The following is an 18,637-nucleotide window of genomic DNA, read 5'->3' as shown; positions in this document are numbered from 1 at the left end:
TCTGTCACCCGGGCTGGAGTGCAGTGGCCAGATCTCAGCTCACTGCAAGCTCTGCCTCCCGGGTTTACGCCATTCTCCTGCCTCAGCCTCCCGAGTAGCTGGGACTACAGGCGCCCGCCACCTCGCCCGGCTAGTTTTTTTGTATTTTTAGTAGAGACGGGGTTTCACCATGTTAGCCAGGATGGTCTTGATCTCCTGACCTCGTGATCCGCCCATCTCGGCCTCCCAAAGTGCTGGGATTACAGGCTTGAGCCACCGCGCCCGGCCATAAAATGTATTTCTTAAACAATAAGACTTGAAAGTCAAAATTGCTTCTTGATCCATGGGCTGCAGAATTTATATATTGTGTTAGCAGGCATGAAAACAATATTAGTCTCCTCGTACATCTCCATTGGAGCTCTTGGGTGACCAGGCACGTCATCAATGAGCAGTAGTATTTTGAAACAAATCTTTTTTTTGTATTTGAGCAGTAGGTGTCTAGGTGTCAAAAGTAGACTCAAAATATTCAGTGAATCATGTTGTAAATAGATGTGCTATCATCAAGATGGTGTCTCCTTTATAGAGCGCAGACAGAGTAGATTTAGCAGAATTCTGAAGGGACCTGGGATTTTCAGATTGGTAAATGATCATCATTACTTTTAACTCAAAGTCACCAGCTGCATTAGCCCCTAACAAGAGAGTCAGCCTGTCCTTTCAAGCTTTGAAGCCAGGCATTCACTTTTGCTGTCTAGTTATACAAGTCTTAGATGACATCTTCCTACAGAAGGCTGCTTTTTCCACACTGAACATCTGTTGTTTAGTGTAGACATCTTCATCACTTTGCAAGATCTTCTGGGTAACTTGCTGCAACTTCTACTTTAGCACTTGCTGCTTCTCTTTGCACTTTTATATTATGTAGATGGCTTCTTTAAACCTCATGAAATAATCTTTGCTAACTTCCAACTTTTCTTCTGCAACTTTCTCACCTCTTTCACCTTCTAATATTGGAGAGAGCTAGGGCCTTTCTTTGGTTAGGTTTCTGGCTTAGGGGAATGTGGTGGCTAGTTTGATCTTCTGCCCAGACCACTAAAATTTTCTCCATATCATCAATAAGGTTGTTTTGCTTTCTTATCATCATCCTTCAACAACTTTTCCTTCACATTCATATCTTGGCTAATTGGCACAAGAGGCCTAGCTTCTGGCATATCTTGGCTGCTGACATGCCTTCCTCATTAACTGTAATCATTTCCAGCTTTTCATTTAACGTGAGAGACATAGAACCCTTCCTATCACTTGAACACTTAGAGACCATTGTGGAGTTATTAATTGGCCTAATTTTAATATTATTGTGTCTTAGGAAATAGAGAGGCCTAAGGAGAGGGAGAGAGATGGAGAAATGCCCAGTTGTTGGAGCAGTCAGAGTACAAACAACATTTATCCATTAAATTCATTGTTTTTTAGGGGTGCAGTTCATAGTGCCCCAAAACAATTACAATAGTTATAACCAAGATTATGGATGACAGATCATCACAACAGATATGATAATAAAACAAGTTTGAAATTTTTTTTTTTTTGAGATGGAGTTTCGCTCTTGTTGCCCAGGCTGCAGTGCAAAGGCGAGGTCTCAGCTCCCTACAACCTTCACCTCCCAGGTTCAAGCAATTCTCTTGCCTCAGCCTCCCAAGTAACTGGGATTACAGGCATGCGCCACCACACTCAGCTAATTTTGTATTTTTATTAAAGACAGAATTTCACCATGTTGGTCAGGCTGGTCTCGAATTCCTGATCTCAGGTGATTCACCTGCCTCGGCCTCCCAAAGTGCTGGGATTGCAGGGGAGAGCCACTGCACCCAGCAAGTTTGAAATATTTTGAGAATTACCAAAATGTGACACAGAGACATGAAGTAAGCACATGCTGTTGGAAAAACAGTGCCAGACGACTTGCTCGATGCAGAATTGCCACAAACCTTCAATTTGTATGAAACACTATAGCTGTGAAGTGCAACAGAACAAGGCTCAGTAAAACCAGACATGCCTGTAGTGTCTAGGAGGCATGTTTGGAGATGGCTTGAGAGGATGCTTGGTAAGGGAGGCTATCTGAGGAAATACCAAATAAGGTCTCTTGGAGATCATGCTCTTACAGCCCACCGACTACATTTGATGTCTGTTGGTGGTTGATGATGATCTCTTTCCTGAGACGTCCTTGTCCAAGGGAAGCTCTTGAGAAAGGTGAAAACAAACCTGAGATACCCAAAGCCTGGTGATGCCTCAGAGGTGACTAACAGCCTCTGGTCTGATGGGGGAAGTTTTCTTCTCTGATGTCTCTTTCATTGAATGGCCCAGCAAGAAGTACTAGACTGGAGCATAACACTGCACACCTGCCTCTGGGCATGGCCTGTCCTCCTGAAACCTCTTCACATTTGGCTTCATGTCCCAGTTAGCTACATGTGACCCAGCCCTGGATCTAATCCCAGGATCATTTCAGAGGAGTTGTAGTTGCACAGAGTAGGAGATTCTGTACCACACTGATTAATTTCCACTAACTCACAGCAGGATGACAGGGAAGACCCATAGCCACTCTGTGCCAATTACTCCTTAGCAACAGCAGCATGAACCACCTGTTCCACATCCCTTAGTGTTCCTCTTGATCTAAAGAAAAGAGAATGAACTGGCCCCTAAGGAAGAGGGCTTGGGAAAGATAGGGACTATTCAGTTAATGGAAGGTACTGGAGTGTCAGATCCTGAGGCCTACAATGGGTCCCATCAGAGGAGTAGCCATATTGGTGGGTGCTGGATAGGAGGAGCTTTGGGGTTGGTGTAGGCACTCACTCTCACTAGGATGCCTCTGGTCTCAGGTAATGGAGAGAAGTGAGGAAAAAGTCAGCCTAGAAGAAACACCCTCTTCTGGCCACATCATATCCTCTCACTCTCCTGTGGCCTTGGGCTTACTGGGCTTCTGGGACTCATTATCCTAATGATAAACAGACAGTAATGTGAACCTTACAGAGAGATTGGGGAGCATGGGATGGGGGTGCACCAAGGCTAAGGAGACCAAAGCAGTGCTTGGGGGTCTCCCACTCTTTACCTCGGGTTCTAACTGCCACCCATCTCACGCTTAATGGGTCTTTCTGACTCCAGGGTGAGAAATGTTCTCCTTAGCATTGGGAGATGCTGCACATGAGCAGTTCCTTCCCCTGGGAGTACTGGTTCAGTGAGCAAAACAGCAAGGGGCTGTGCCTCCTGAGGGCTGGCAGGGATACATGGGCCAAAGAGGAAGAGGGAGGGTAGAGAAGCATAGCCAGGGAGAGAAATCGAACACCAGGACACAAGACGAGCGGGGCACCTGTGGGGGCTACTGTGGGCTCTCAATGATCACCTGTAGCAGCAGCGAAAGAGACAGGATCCCTGAACATTTGTTCTGATTTATTTGACAGGGACAAGGAGTTCAGACAGTAGGGAGGGCGGCATTCCTATTGATGTTCTTATGCTGGTGACTTGAAGTCCTTGTGCTTCGGATGTGGGCACAGTCTTGGATAGAGGAGTCAGGAAGCAGGATGCACATCCCAGCCCACTCTGCCACTCACAAGATGCTCATGCAAACATTCCCACAGTAGGTAGAACAGCATATGTTATTTGCTTGACAGTCTCGGTGAGATTCACAGAAGCGTTTGCATAGATATAGTTTAGGCCGTTGCTGGCAGACTTTAATTTCTGGGGATAGCTGTGTTTCTGAAAAGGAGGATAGAAGGGTAAATAAATGCAGCTTCCTAGAGAACATTTTTCTCAAGCTAAAGCTTCCTCCAAGACCCTTGAACCCAGGTCTCACTCATGACACTCCTGGATTCCTTCTTCATAGAACTACCTTCCTGCCCATCACCAAATCCTAGTGATTGGTCATATTTTAAATCCTGTCTCTCCACTGTACATCTTACCCCAATAGACCACAATGCCTGGACTTCCTGGACCTTCTCCATACACCAGCAATCAGAACTCCATCTCCCTTACTAGCCATGGCCTTGGTGAAGTCACCACCATAGAATCTACAGTCTGATCCTGAGAGCTCAAAGAAGCATGAGACGTCTTTCAAACCCTCTCCTAGTCTCTGAGTAGTAGAATTCAGAGATGAGGATCAACTTGTCTCTTTTCTCTCCTTCTCTTCTGCTCACTGTCACTGTCTCTAGTCTTCCTGCCCCTTCTTTAGTTTCCTTTCCACCACCACTCTCCTTGTCCGTTTGATGATAACCTTAACTTGGGTCTGTGTACCCCAACTTTTGCTTGTCTTATGTCCTACTTCCCTACACTTATATCCATTCTACACCTACACCTACTGTCATAACCACTTCTGAATCTTTACTCTTCACAAACGTGCATAAATCAACTAATTGTCTTGCTTTCCCACTGGATTCTCAGCCCTGGTGTACCTTTCACTATGGTATGTGCCATTTAGCTCTAAGTATTGAGAAGGAACAGCAAAATATGTAGGTTTCTTCTTCATTCCCATTACTATACCCAGGGCCAGCTAAGGGGCTGGAGGGCCATGGTTTGGGACAGTCCAGAGTCTACACAACATTGTGGTCAGAGCTGGATATGCAGAGAGTTTTCAACTCCTAGGTCCTACTCAGACTGGACACAGGCCCTCCATTCCTCCTACCCAACTTCCCCTCACCCATCCAGCAGCCCATCACCTACTCTGCATCCTCTTCTTGTCACGGTATCCTCCCTGGGCCTGAAGCAGCAACACACAGAAAACCAGGACAGGCAGCAGAGTCTGGGATGGCATGACTCTGACCAGAGCGTGGGCCCTACGGCTGACCACGTTGTCACAGACTTCCCTGCAGAGCTGCCTGTGGAGAGTGAAGGCAAGAAGGAAGGAATGATCTTTAGCTCCTCACTGCCTCCACTGGCCAAGTCGGGGCAGAGCAAGAGAGTCTTGGCTTCCCTCCTTTTGTTTGCCCCAGCCCTGTCCTTCACGTGGGATAGGGCTTCCGCAGGAAAGACGCCTCCTTCTCTCACATTACCAGTCTTGTGTTCTTGCTGATAGAATGAAAGATATCATTTATTTCTGCTTCCTAACTACAAAATGTTTTATGGAAAAAAGAAAAGAAAAAATACATTTTTAGAAAGAGTTGCTTAGAATTAACTGATGTTTCATTGCATTATATTTTAGTTTCTCTCCATATTTAATATAAACAATCCTTTTAATATAAACATCTTTTGTTACCTATTTTTGCCACCCTTATTTAATCATATAAGTATTTCTCAAAATGTGGATTTTCATAATTGCACAGCTCTCACTTAAATGCTAATAATCAAGAATTTGTATTGTACTAATTACTAATAATCTAAAAAATGTCATATTGAACACCTTTTTTATAAATCTTTTATTTCTTTAGACTAAGAGAGCTAGAATTCCTGAGTGAAAGAGCAAGTATCTGTTTCATAGATAAACGTATATAAACACATACACACATATACATATACAAATTTAAATACACATATGCACACAGAAAGAGAGACTATTGTAGGGCATGGGACAGAAGGGCTAATGGGGAAACATAGTAAATATCTTAGAGCTCAGACAGGAGGAGAGACCTATCAGTCAAAGTCTTGGCAGGCTGTCCAGGAGGAGGTGGTCACTGACCTTGAATATCATGAAGAAAATGAACTCTCAGAAGTGAAGATGTTTCTTCTTCCCTAATAGGAGAGAGAGGGGACAATCTGGGGTCACTGGACTCCCAATAGGCATGGAAGCTGGGAAGAAAGTCACCCTCTTCCTCTGATGATGATAATCTTCTAAAGATTTGAACCTCATTCTGACATTCTGAACTCCTAATGCAGTCTCCTTCAGTCCACAGTTGTAATTTACATTCAAAGGAAGCTCTATAGCCTTTCACCATAGCTCACCTTATGCACCTCTTCCTCTGTGTCCTTTGCAATATCCTTTATAATTAAAAAATTCTGATATTTGTACCTGTAGTTTAGAGACTGGTGTTTGACCCTTCCCAAAGGCTCTCTCTTTCCTAGTTTTACTTTTTATCCACTCATAAATGAACAATTTAGAGATTGGACGCCGTCATAATTATCCTAGCAAAGAGGGGTTATGTAGAGGAGAATCATCATCTCAGACAGAAGCTGCATTTTCCTTACCCAACCACCTTGCAGCCAGTGCCACAATGTAAATATTTCGGCTAACAGACTTGTCACTACTAGATCAAGACCCTAAGAAGATGGCAAGTCTCTTTCACACTCTTTTTCTTTTCCACCAGCTCAGTATAGATGAAAACAAGGTTCTAGAGCCTAGTGAAGCCAAAAGATGAAAGGAGTCTGGGTCCTTGACTCCTTTTATCACATGAAAAAAGGGATACCCATTGTTTTAGAATACTCATCTTGAATTATTATTTGAGCAAGAAACAAAAAAGTATATTGTATTTCAGCCATTATGTGATGGAGGCTTTCTGTTAAAGCAGTCTAGTCAACATTGCGGCAGGCTCAAGTACTGACAAATTTATAAGGGGAAGGATTTATGGGTATATAGAAGATCTTTACTTTATACTTTCAAATTATTGATAGAGTAGTAAATTTAGTAAAGAGATGGGTAATTTGAACATTATGATTAACAAGCTTGACTTAATTAAAATATACAGAAGTCTGCATAGAAAAAGTAAAGGAATACATTTTTCTCAAGCACAAATAAAACATGTACAAAAAGTGACTACATATTAGGCTATAAAAAAGTCTGAACAAAATTTTAAATAATTATATCACAAAGGACACAGTTTCAGACTATAATGGAAATAATTAGAAATTAGTCTGAAAAAAGACAATTACTCGAAACTGAACAGAAATTTCAAAATAAAATTTATAAGTCAGAGCTTCCAGATGGCTACCACTGAACACTTAGAGGTTGTTGGAGAGCAGCATGCTCATGGAGGGCATGGAAGCTCTCTAGCCTTTCCCCCATATCTCACCTTATGCACCTCTTCCTCTGTATCCTTTATGATATTCTTTATAATTCAAAAACCTAGAGGAAATGGATAAATTCTTGGACACATACAACCTACCAACACTGAACCAAAAAGAAATAGAAGAACCTGAACAGACAAATAACAAGTAAGGAGATTGAATTCATGATAAAAAGTCTCCCCTAAAACAAAGTCCAGAACCATATGGCTTTACCACCAAATTCTATGACCCTTTAAATATAAATTAATACCAATTCTTCTCAAACTATTCCAAAAAATTGATGCAGAGGGAATTCTTCTTAGCTCACTTTTATGAGGCCCACATAACCTTAATACCAAAACCAGACAACAACAAGACAACATAAAGAAACCCACAGGCCAATATTCCTGATGAAAATAGGTGCAAAAATCCTCAACAAAATACTAACAAACCCAATTCAACAACACAACAAAAAGATAATGTAGCATGATCAAGTGGGATTTATCATAAGAATGCAAGAATGGCTCAATGTAGACAAATCAATAAATGTGATACTTCACATCAACAGAATCAGAGACAAAACCATAGGGTAATCTCAGTAGATACAGAAAAAGCATTTGATAAAATTCAACACCACTTTATGATAAAAACTTTCAATAAACTATATATGAAAGGAAAGCACCTCCACATAATAAAGATCATATATGACAAACCCACAGCTAACAAGGTACTTAATGGGGAAAAGCTGAAAACTTTTCCTCTAAGAACTGAAAGAAGATATGGGGGAAAGGCTAGAGAGCTTCCATCCGCCTCCATGAGCATGCTGCTTACTTTACCCACTCTTATTCAACATAGTACTGGAAGTCCTAGTTAGATCAATCACGAAAGAGAAAACAATGAAGGACATTACATTTGGAAAAGAGGAAGTCACATTTACCCTATTTGCAGACGAGCTCTTATGTAGAGAAAAATTTAAAGACTCTACCAAGAAACTTGAAGAACTCATAAACAAATTCAGTAAAGTTACAGGATACAAAATAAACATACAAGTCAGTGGTGTTTCTGTGCACAATAAGCCAGCTAAAAAAAGACACAAAGAGGGCAATCCCATTTATAACAGCTACAAACAAATACTTAGGAATAAATTTAACCAAGGAGATAAAAGACTTCTACATTAAAAACTACAAAACACTGATAAAAGAAATTGAAGAGGATACAAACAAATGGAAAAACTTTCCATGCTCATGGATGGAAAGAATTAATATGGTTAAAATTACCGCACTACCCCAAACCATCTACAGAGTCAATGCAATCCCTATTAAAATATCAGTGACATTCTTCACAGTAATATAAAATAAATCCTAAAATATGTATGGAACCACGAACATCCCAGAATAGCCAAAGCAATCCTTAACAAAAAGAACAAAGCTGGAGGGAACAGGCTCCAAGACTTCTAAATATACTACCAAGCTGTAGTAACCAAAATAGCATGGCACTGGCATAAAAACAGACACATAGACTAATGGAATAGAATAGATAACTTAGGGCCAGGGGCGGTGGCTCAAGCCTGTAATCCCAGCACTTTGGGAGACCGAGGCAGGTGGATCACGTGAGGTCAGGTGTTCGAGATCAGCCTGGCCAACATAGCAAAACCCTGTCTCTACTAAAAGTACAAAAATTAGACGAACATGGTGGTGCATGCCTGTAGTCCCAGCTACTCTACTCCGGAGGCTGAGGCAGGAGAATCACTTAAATATGGGAGGCAGAGGTTGCAGTGAGCTGAGATTGTGCCTCTGTACTCCAGCCTGGGCAACAAGAGCAAGACCCTGTCTCAAAAAAAAAAAAAGAGAATAGAGATCCTAGAAATAACTCCATGTGTCTATAGCCACCTGATTTTTTTTTTTTTTTTTTGAGATGGAGTCTCGCTCTGTCACCCAGGCTGGAGTGCAGTGGCCGGATCTCAGCTCACTGCAAGCTCCGCCTCCCTGGTTTACACCATTCTCCTGCCTCAGCCTCCTGAGTAGCTGGGACTACAGGCGCCCGCCATCTCGCCCGGCTAGTTTTTTGTATTTTTTAGTAGAGACGGGGTTTCACCGTGTTCGCCAGGAGGGTCTCGATCTCCTGACCTCGTGATCCGCCCGTCTCGGCCTCCCAAAGTGCTGGGATTACAGGCTTGAGCCACTGCGCCTGGCCAGCCAACTGATTTTTGACAAAGATGCCAAGAACACTCACTGGGGAAGGGGTAGTCTCTTCAGTAAATGGTACCAGGAAAACTGGCTATCCATATGCAGACTAATGAAATTAGACCTTCACCTCTCACTCTATACAAAAATCAGCTAAAAATGGATCAAAGGTCTAAAGGTAAAACCTGAAACTGTAAAACTACTAGAAGAAAACATAGGGGAAACACTGCAAGACATTTCATGATCTTACAAAAAGATTTTTAATGTAAGATCTCAAAACCATGGGCAACAAAAGCAAAAATAGGTAAATTGGATTATATCAAACTAAAAAGCTGCTGCACAGCAAAGAAAACAATCAACAGATTGCAAAGACAATCTACAGAACGAGAGAAAATATTTTCAAAGTATTTGATATGGTTTGGCTCTGTGTCTCCACCCAAATCTCATCTCAAACTCTAATCCCCATGTGTGGAGGGAAGGATCTGATAGGAGGTGATTGGATCATAAGGGCAGTTTTCCCCATGCTGTTCTTGTGATAGTGAGGGAGTTGTCATGAGATCTGATTGTTTAAGAGGTGCAGTTTCCCCTGCCAGCGCTCTCTCTCCTGCCACCATGTAAGACATGCCTTACTTCCCCTTCGCCTTCTGACATGATTCTAAGTTTCCTTAGGCCTCCCCAGCCATGTGGAACTGTGAGTAAATTAAACCTCTTTTGTTTATAAATTACCCAGTCTCAGGTAATATCTTTATAGCAATGTGAGAACAAACTAATACACTATTCATTTGACAGGGGATTAACATCCAGAATATACAAGAAACTCAAACATCTCAACAGCAAAAACACAAACAATCCAATTTAAAAAATGGGCAAATGATCTGAACAGAATTCACAAAAGAAGACATACAAATGACCAACAAATATATGAAAAAAATGACTTTTCATTGTTCTCTCAACATCACTAATCATCAGGGAAACGCAAGTGAAAACTATAATGAGGTATTGTCTCACACCAGTCAGGATTGCTCCAACAATAAGAAAATTACAAAAAATAACAAGTGCTGTTGACCATGTGGAGAAAGGGGAACTGTTATACACTGTTGGTGGAAATACAAATTAGTACAGTCACTATGGAGAATGGTATCTCAATTTCTCAAAAGCCTACACATAGAACTCCACTACCTTATGACTCAGCAATCCCACTACTAGGCATTTATCCAAAGGAAAGGAAATCAGCATATCAACATATGTACCCCCATGTTTATTGCAGCACTATTCACAATAGCCAAGATACAGACTCAACTTAGGTGTCTAATAACAGAGGAATGGAGAAAGAAAATATGATATATATACACAATATAATCCTATTCAACCATAAAAAGGAATAAAATCCTGTTGTTCATGGCACCATGGCTGAAACTGGAGGACTTTATGTTCTGTGAAATAGCCAGGAACAGAAAATTAAACAACACATATTCTCACTCATATCTGGAAAAATGTCGATCTCATGGAAGTAAAAAGTAGAACAGCAGGTACTGGAAGCTGGGAAGCATAGTGGGAAGGGGAAGATCGGGAGAGATTTTTTTTTTTTTTTTTTTTTTTGAGATAGAGTCTCGCTCTGTTGCTCAGGCTGGAGTGCAGTGGGGCGATCTTGGCTCACTGCAACTTCTACCTCCCAGGTTCAAGCGATTCTCCTGACTCAGCCTCCCGAGTAGCTGGGACTACAGGCACGCACCACCACGCCTGGCTAATTTTTGTATTTTTAGTAGAGACGGGTGTGTCACCATGCTGGTCAGGCTGGTCTCGAACTCCTGACCTTGTGATCCGCCTGCCTCAGCCTTCCAACGTGCTGGGATTACAGGTGTGAGCCACCGCGCCCAGTGGGAGAGATTTGTTAAAGGATACAATGTCATAGCTGGACAGGAGGAATAAGTTCTAGTGTTCTATAGCACTGTAGGATGAGCATATATAAGAATAATATATTATATAATTTCAAATAGCTAGAACGAAGATATTGAATGTTCCTAACACAAAGAAATGATAAATGTTTGAGATGACGGGTATGCTAATTACCTTGATCTGATCACTATACATTATACATATTGAAACATCACTATGTATCACATAAATAAGTAAAATTACTACTTGTCAATTTAAAAACTTTTTTTTTTTTTTTGAGAGGGAGTTTCACTCTTCTTGCCCAGGCTGGAGTGAAGTGGCACAATCTCGGCTCACTGCAGCCTCTGCCCCCTGAGTTAAAGTGATTCTCCTGCCTCAACCTCCTGAGTAGCTGGGATTATAGGTGCCCGCCACCACACCTGGCTAACTTTTGTATTTTTAGTAGAGATGGGTTTTCACCATGTTGGCCAGGCTGGTCCCGAACTCCTGATCTCAGGTGGTCCACCTTCCTCGGCCTCCCAAAGTGTTAGGATTACAGGCATGAGCCACCACGCCTGGCCTAAAAACATTCAAAACCTATGCCACAGATCTGATTTTTCTGCTTAAACAGAAAAGAATAAGAGGAGTTGCTTGATGTGCCATCTGAAATAAAGATGCAAGAAAATCCAGATTAATTTTTGGATCTTTGTAACAATCCCCAAATCCTTGAAGCTTCTATCTGTTTGCCATTTTCCTGGTCTAATTTTGTCTTTCTTGGCGAATAATTGTATGACCATTAAAATGAAATGTGTCAGCTCGGGCTCCTCTGAATTTCTCTCTGAGTGTTTTACCCAGATCTTCACAGTTAGATTGTCAGCTGGTCCCGTCCATTAGTTTTCCCCTCACTCCTGAGCTATTTCTCAAACATGCACACTCAGCTTAACTTAACCTAAACTGTTTTAGGTTTGACAAGCCAAACCTGTGTAGGTTTGTATCACCTCCCCCATCAAGTTGAGCTGGTTAATGGAATGAGAGTAACAAACTTATGCTTCCTTTTGGCCTTCAAATCAAACCTAGCAGTGAACATCACATTTACATGAAATGTTTCTGCCCTCACACTGAATGACTGATAGCAAATAATACAGAATTAATTAAAATGATGCATAAAATAGACATAATTAATATATTTAAATAGATTAGTGTAGACATTGGCATCATTTATTTCTGGATTTTGATGGCTATGTTGTGTTTATGTAGAAGAACTTGTCTTTCTTTATAGAAAATGTATATGACAGCATTGGGGGTGATTGGGCATCAGTAAGCAACTTACTCTCAAATGTTTCAGGGAAAAGAAGTTATTTTTACTGTACTTTCAGCTTTTCTCCTACTTGAAGATTGTTTCAAAATAAAAAAGAAGATTAAGGTATGTGGAAGTGAGAGGTGTAAGTGTAAACATCCAAATAATAGTTCTAAAAGAAAAAGATTTAGCAGGTTAAAAAATATTTAATGAAACGATGCATTAAAGTTGCCCCAAATTAAAGAACTATTAAAGAGCTCAGACTGGAAATGATCATAAAAGAATAGAGTAAGAAAACTAGCATATCTAGCCACATTATAAAATGTAGGAACATCAAATACAAAGAATTTTTAAAATATTCTATAGAGAAAGAATAGATCATCCAAAGAAAAAAAATAATCAGACTGAGATTACACTTTCAAATAGTGACAATAGGACAATAAATCAATAGAGTAGCATTTTCAAGATGTTTAAGGTAAAAACTTTTCGAGTGAAAATTTACATCCTGAACTTTTAAAATATGAGGGCACAATAAAATTGTTCTAAGACATACAAAGCATCAGAATGCTTACCACACAAAGACCCTTTTTGAAAGCCTGCTTGAAGGATGTGCTCCACTAGGAAAATAAATCTAGAATGACTGCACAAAAGTATATGGGCAAAATGAGTGAATGCGCTGGGGGTTCCTGAGGCTATCCCCAGGTTCAGTGCTTTGCTAGGAGGACTCACAGGACTCAGCATATAGTTTTTCTTGCAGCTATGATTTATTACAGTGAAAGGCTACAAAGCAAAGTCAACAAAGGGAAAAGGTGCAGGGGGCAAAGTCCAGAGGAAATCAGGTGCATGCTTTCAAGTGTCTTCTCCCATTGACCAGTGGAGTCACATAGGGCATGCTGAATTACCCCATCCATCAGTTGTGACAACATGTGTGAAGTGTTGTCTACCAGGGGAGCTCATGAGAGACAAACATAGTGTCCAGGGTTTCTATTGGGGGCTGGTCATATAGCAGCTTCTGCCTAGCATATATCAAAATTCCAGACTCCCAAAGTAAAAGCAGATATCTACCATAAACCACGTTGTTTGTACAAATGGTTGAGGCACAGAGAGCCATACTTGTTTGTTCTGAGAACAATGGGAACTTTCTCAAAATTCAGGCTTATGGATGCCAACCAAGAGCCAACCTTGTAAGCAGGATTTGTAAAGATAGCAACTGCAGGCCTGCCATGTCAGCAATTTTGCACAGTGAGACGTCAATTCATAAAGTTTGGTGTTGTCTAAAAATTTAGGGATTAAGAACAAAGTGGAAGGAAGAGATAGAAAGAATAAGAGAATAAAACACCAATATCCATTATAATCATGAACTAAAAACTGTCTAGAAAATATCAACAAGGTCAGAAGGTAAACTAAAGGGAACAGTTAGCATACTGAAAGAGCTGTCTTATTTTAGGAAAACTTACAAGTTTTGGAAATCTTTAAGACTATATGGAAAAGTAATGTGGGCTTAAATAAAAAATCCTCTGAGGAATCAAAATACAATAATGGCTTTTAAAATAGTAGAAGATATTTCATCCATCCAATAGATGTCTGAAGAGAGAAATAAAAACAAATATTTAAAAAGCATGATAAATACAAAATATGAAATAAGATGCCAGAGATAGGCCCTAACATAAGATTGTTTTCTATAAGACTATTTATTAAAGGTAAATGGGTTAGAGACATTTATTAAAAGACAGAGACTCTCAGATTAAAAATTTTAAATGATTTAACAATGTGTGGTTTCCCAAAAGGAAGGAAGGAATTTAAAATAAAGGAATAAAAAAGGATGCTCCACCAAATAGGAATTAAAAAGAAAGATGATATAACAATTTAAATATACAATATAATTAACATTCAACATAGAGGACACTACACAATTTAGACAAGAATATTTTATATTGGTAAAGAAAAAACAGATCAAGAAACCTTAACATATATGTACACACACACATGCACACAAAACAGCCTCAATAAATGAAAATAAATTATATATACAAAGTTGTAGATTGAGCAGGTTGTTTTGTTTGAGACAGAGTATCACTCTGTCACCCAAGTTGGAGTGTAGCGGTGCTGTCTTGGCTCACTGCAACCTCTGCCTCCTGGCTTCAAGTGATTCTCATGCCTCAGCCTCCCGAATAGCTGGGATTACAGGTGTACGCCACCACACCCAGCTAATTTTTGTAATTTTAGTGGAGACGGGGTTTCTCCATGTTGGCCAGCCTGGTCTCGAACTCCTTGCCTCAAGTGATCCACCCACCTCGGCCTCCAAAAGTGCTGGTGTGAGCCACCGCACCTGGCCCAATTGAGCAGGTTTGAGTGCTTAGTTACAATGACCTAGATTGCAAAGAAAGTCTCAAAAATTCCAAATGATTAATGCCATACAATATTTTCTTTTGAAAATGCAGGAAAATAGAAAATCAACACCAAAAGCAAATCCTATATGTCTGAAAAATAAATAATGCTACTTAATAATCCATGGCTCTCATACTTAAAAATACAAAGTCTTTAAACTGGATGATCATAACTATACTTACATGCCTGCCTTCCTCCCTCTTTTGTGCTGTTTTTCTTTTCTTTTCTTTTCTTTTTTTTTTTTTTGAGACAGAGTCTCGCTCTGTGGCCCAGGCTGGAGTGCAATGGTGTGATCTTGACTCACCGCAACCTCCACCTCCTGGGTTTGAGTAATTCTCCTGCCTCAGCCTCCCGAGTAGCTGGGATTACAGGTGCCTACCACCACACCAGGCTAATTTTCTGTATTTTTAGTAGAGACGAGGTTTTACCATGTTGGTCAGGCTGTTCTCGAACTCCTGACCTCAGGTAATCCAACCGCCTTAGCCTCCCAAAGTGCTGGGATTACAAGCATGAGGCACCACACCTGGCTGTGCTATTTTTCATGTATATTACATCTTTATGTTTTAAGCCTAACAATACAATTGAATGATTATAATCATTTTTTATACAGTTGTCACTCCAATCTGTTAAAAAAATATTAATATCAGATTTTATATTTACCTACATAATTACTTTTATCTGTTCTCTTTGTTTCTTAATGTAGATCTCATTACTACCTGATGTCTTTTCTTTTTAGCTTTAGGATTTTCTCTAGTATTTCTTGAAAGGCAGACCTGCTAGCAACAAATTCTCTCAGTCTTTGTTTTTCTGGGAATGTCTTTACTTTACCTTCATCAGGAAAGGATAGTTTTGCTGGATATAGAATTATTGGATACAGTATTTCAGATATTGCACTGGGAAATTCTCAACTAAAATAGAATAGTGTACAGATTGTCCTAAATTCTGCATAGCTTGATCCAGAATCATGAGTGGCAGGAGCCCTTGGCACTCCTCAGCTACTCATTAGTGACCGTGCTCCTCAGACAGACCATCAAGGATCTACAGCATCTGGGCCACACAGAGCAAAAGACTATGATCGTCATGCATGGAACATCATTTTCCTGCCATATAAATAAATGTCTTAGAAATCCATAATTCAATCACTTTAGGTTTGGCACCATTTTCAGTCCCTGTCAAAATTTCCTTCAGTTTGTTCCCATACCTTTTTACCTTGGTTCCAAAGCTCTTTGCCTCTGTACTGGTCCACCTTCCTCAGCCAAGTCCCTGGAGTCCAGACATATACTTCCTGCCCCTCAGTGCACTCAACATACAGGCATACCTCATTTTATTACACTTTGCTTTATTAATTTATTTTTGCTTTACGGATGTTGCATGTTTTACAAATTGAAGGTTTGCAGCAACCCTGCATTGAGCAAGTCTTTTGGCACATTTTTCCAACAGCATGCTCACTTATGTCTTTGTGTCACATTTTAGCAATTCTCAAAGTGTTTCAAACTTTATTATTATTATTCTTATCATTATATCTGTAAGGTGATCTGTGATCAATGATTTTTGTTGTTACTATTGTAATTGCTTTGGAATGCCACCAGCTGTGCCCACAGAACATGGTGAACAATAAATGTATGTGTGTTCTGACTGCTCTGCTGACTGGTCATTTGCCAGTCTTGCTCCCTCTTCTCAGGCCTCTTTATTCCCTGAGATACAACAATATTGAAATCAGGCCAATTAATAACCCCACAATGGACTCTAAATGTTCAAGTGAAAGGAAGAGTCCCACACTTCTCACTTTAAATAAAAAACTAGAAAAACAATTAATCTTAGTGAAGAAGGCATGTTAAACAGCTGAGACAGGCTGAAAGCTAGGCCTCTTGTACCAAACAGCCAAGTTGTGAATGCAAAGGAAAAGTTATTGAAGGAAATTAAAAAGGCTACTCCGTGAACACAGGAATGATAAAAAAAGCAAAACAGCCCTACTGCTGATATGGAGAAGGTTTTAATGATCTGGACAGAAGATCAAACCAGCCACAACATTCCCTTAAGCCAAAACCTCATCCAGAGAAAGACCCCAACTCTTCAATTTTATGAAGGCTGAGAGAGATGAGGAAGTTGCAGCAGAAAAGTTTGAATCTAGCAGAGGTTGGTTCATGAGGGTTACGGAAAGAAGACCTCTCTATAACACAAAGGGGCCATGTGAAGCAGTAAGTGCTGATGGAGAAGATGCAGCAAGTTATCCAGAAGATCTAGCTAAGATACAGTTGGCCCTTGAACAACACAGGCTTGAACTGTGCGGGTTCATTTGCACATCCTCAAGGACCTTTATGATGATCCACTTCCATTTAATAAATCGTAAATATGTCTTTTCTTCCTTATGATTTTCTTAATAACATTTTCCTCTAGCTTACTTTCTTGTAAGAGTAAATATTATACAAAATACATATAGCATACAAAATATGTGTTAATCAAATATTTATGTTATTAGTAAGGCTTCTGGTCAACAGTAGGCTATTAGTCAGGCGTGATGGTGCATACCTATAATTTCAGTTACTCAGGAGGTTGAGTGGGGGGAGATTGCTTGAGCCAGTAGTTTGAGACCAGCCTGGGCAACATAGTGAGACCCCATCTCAATAAAAAGAACATTTCAGGCATGGTGGTGTGTGTCTGTAGTCCTAGCTACTCTGAAGGATGAGGAAGGAGGATCGCTTGAAGCCAGGAGTTTGAGATAAGCCTAGGGAACATAGCAAGACTGTGTCTCTAAAATTAACAATAAAACAGTGAGCTATTAGTAGTTAGGTTTTTGGGGAGTCAAAAGTTATACATGAATTTTCTTTTTCTTTTTTTTTTTTTGAGATGGAGTCTCACTCTGTCACTTAGGCTAGAGTACAGTGGCACGATCTCTGCTCACTGCAACCTCCGCCTCCCGGGTTCAAATGATTCTCCTGCCTCAGCCTCCTGAGTAGCTGGGACTACAGGCGCCCACCACCATGCCCGACTAATTTTTGTATTTTTAGTAGAGATGGGGTTTCACTGTATTGGCCAGGCTAGTCTCGAACTTCTGACCTTGTGATCCGCCTGCTTTGGCCTCCCAAAGTGCTGTAATTATAGGCGTGAGCCACTGCACTCGGCCTATACATGGATTTTCAACTGTGTAGGAGTTCAGTACCCCTAACTCCCATTTTGTTCAAGGGTCAACTGTAATTGATGAAGGTGGCTACAATAGACCTCAGATTTTCAGTGAAGATACAATAGCTTTATATTGGAAGAAGATGCCATCTAGCACTTTCATAGATGGAAGTCAATGCCTGGCTTCAAAACTTCAAAAGACAGGCTGACTTTCTTGCTAGGGGCCAATGCAGCTGGAGACTTAAAGTTGAGGCCAAAGCTCATTTATCATTTCAAAAATCTTACAGCCCTTGCAAACTATGCTAACTCTGCTCTTGCTCTGTTCTATAAATGAAACAGCAAAGCCTGGGTGACAGCATGGTATACTGAATATTTTAAGCCCACTGTTGAGGCCTACTGCTCAGAAAAAAAGATTTTGGTCACCCAAGAGCTGTGATGGAGCTATATGAAGATACTAATGTTTTCAAGCCTGCTAACAACATTCATTCTTCAGCCCATGGACTTGAAAGTCAAAATTATTAAGACATACATTTTGTAAGGCTATAGCTACCATAGATAGTAATTTCCCTGATGGATCTGGGCAAAATAAATTTAAAAATTCCTGGAAAGGATTCACTATTCTAGATACCATGATTCATGGAAGGAGGTCAGCATGGCAGTATTAACAGGAGTTTGGAAGAAGTTGATTCCAACCCTTATAAATGACTTTGAGGATTTCAAGACTTCAGTGGAGGAAGTCACTGCAAATGTGATGAAAATAGCAACAGAATGAGAATTAGAAGTGCAGCCTGAAGATGTGACTGAATTGCTGCAATCTCATGAGAAAACTTGAGTGGATGAGGAGTTGCTTCTT

General features: G+C 40.4%; 1 protein-coding gene across 1 annotated transcript; it reads right to left on the bottom strand.

Moving 5' to 3' along the window:
* Positions 1 to 3,381: 3,381 nt before the first annotated feature.
* WFDC10A (WAP four-disulfide core domain 10A) lies at positions 3,382 to 4,828 on the bottom strand. The gene is made up of 2 exons (XM_010384221.2): positions 4,669 to 4,828; positions 3,382 to 3,708 (listed from the first exon to the last, which is right to left on the bottom strand). The coding sequence occupies exons 1-2, from the start codon at positions 4,757 to 4,759 to the stop codon at positions 3,560 to 3,562; spliced, it is 240 nt and encodes a 79-aa protein (XP_010382523.2). The 5' UTR covers positions 4,760 to 4,828; the 3' UTR covers positions 3,382 to 3,559.
* Between the last annotated feature and the right edge of the window lie 13,809 nt (positions 4,829 to 18,637).

This window comes from Rhinopithecus roxellana, chromosome 13 (genome assembly GCF_007565055.1).
Source record: "Rhinopithecus roxellana isolate Shanxi Qingling chromosome 13, ASM756505v1, whole genome shotgun sequence".
NCBI classification, from domain to species: domain Eukaryota; kingdom Metazoa; phylum Chordata; class Mammalia; order Primates; family Cercopithecidae; genus Rhinopithecus; species Rhinopithecus roxellana.
This window is presented reverse-complemented; position numbering and strand designations above follow the sequence as displayed.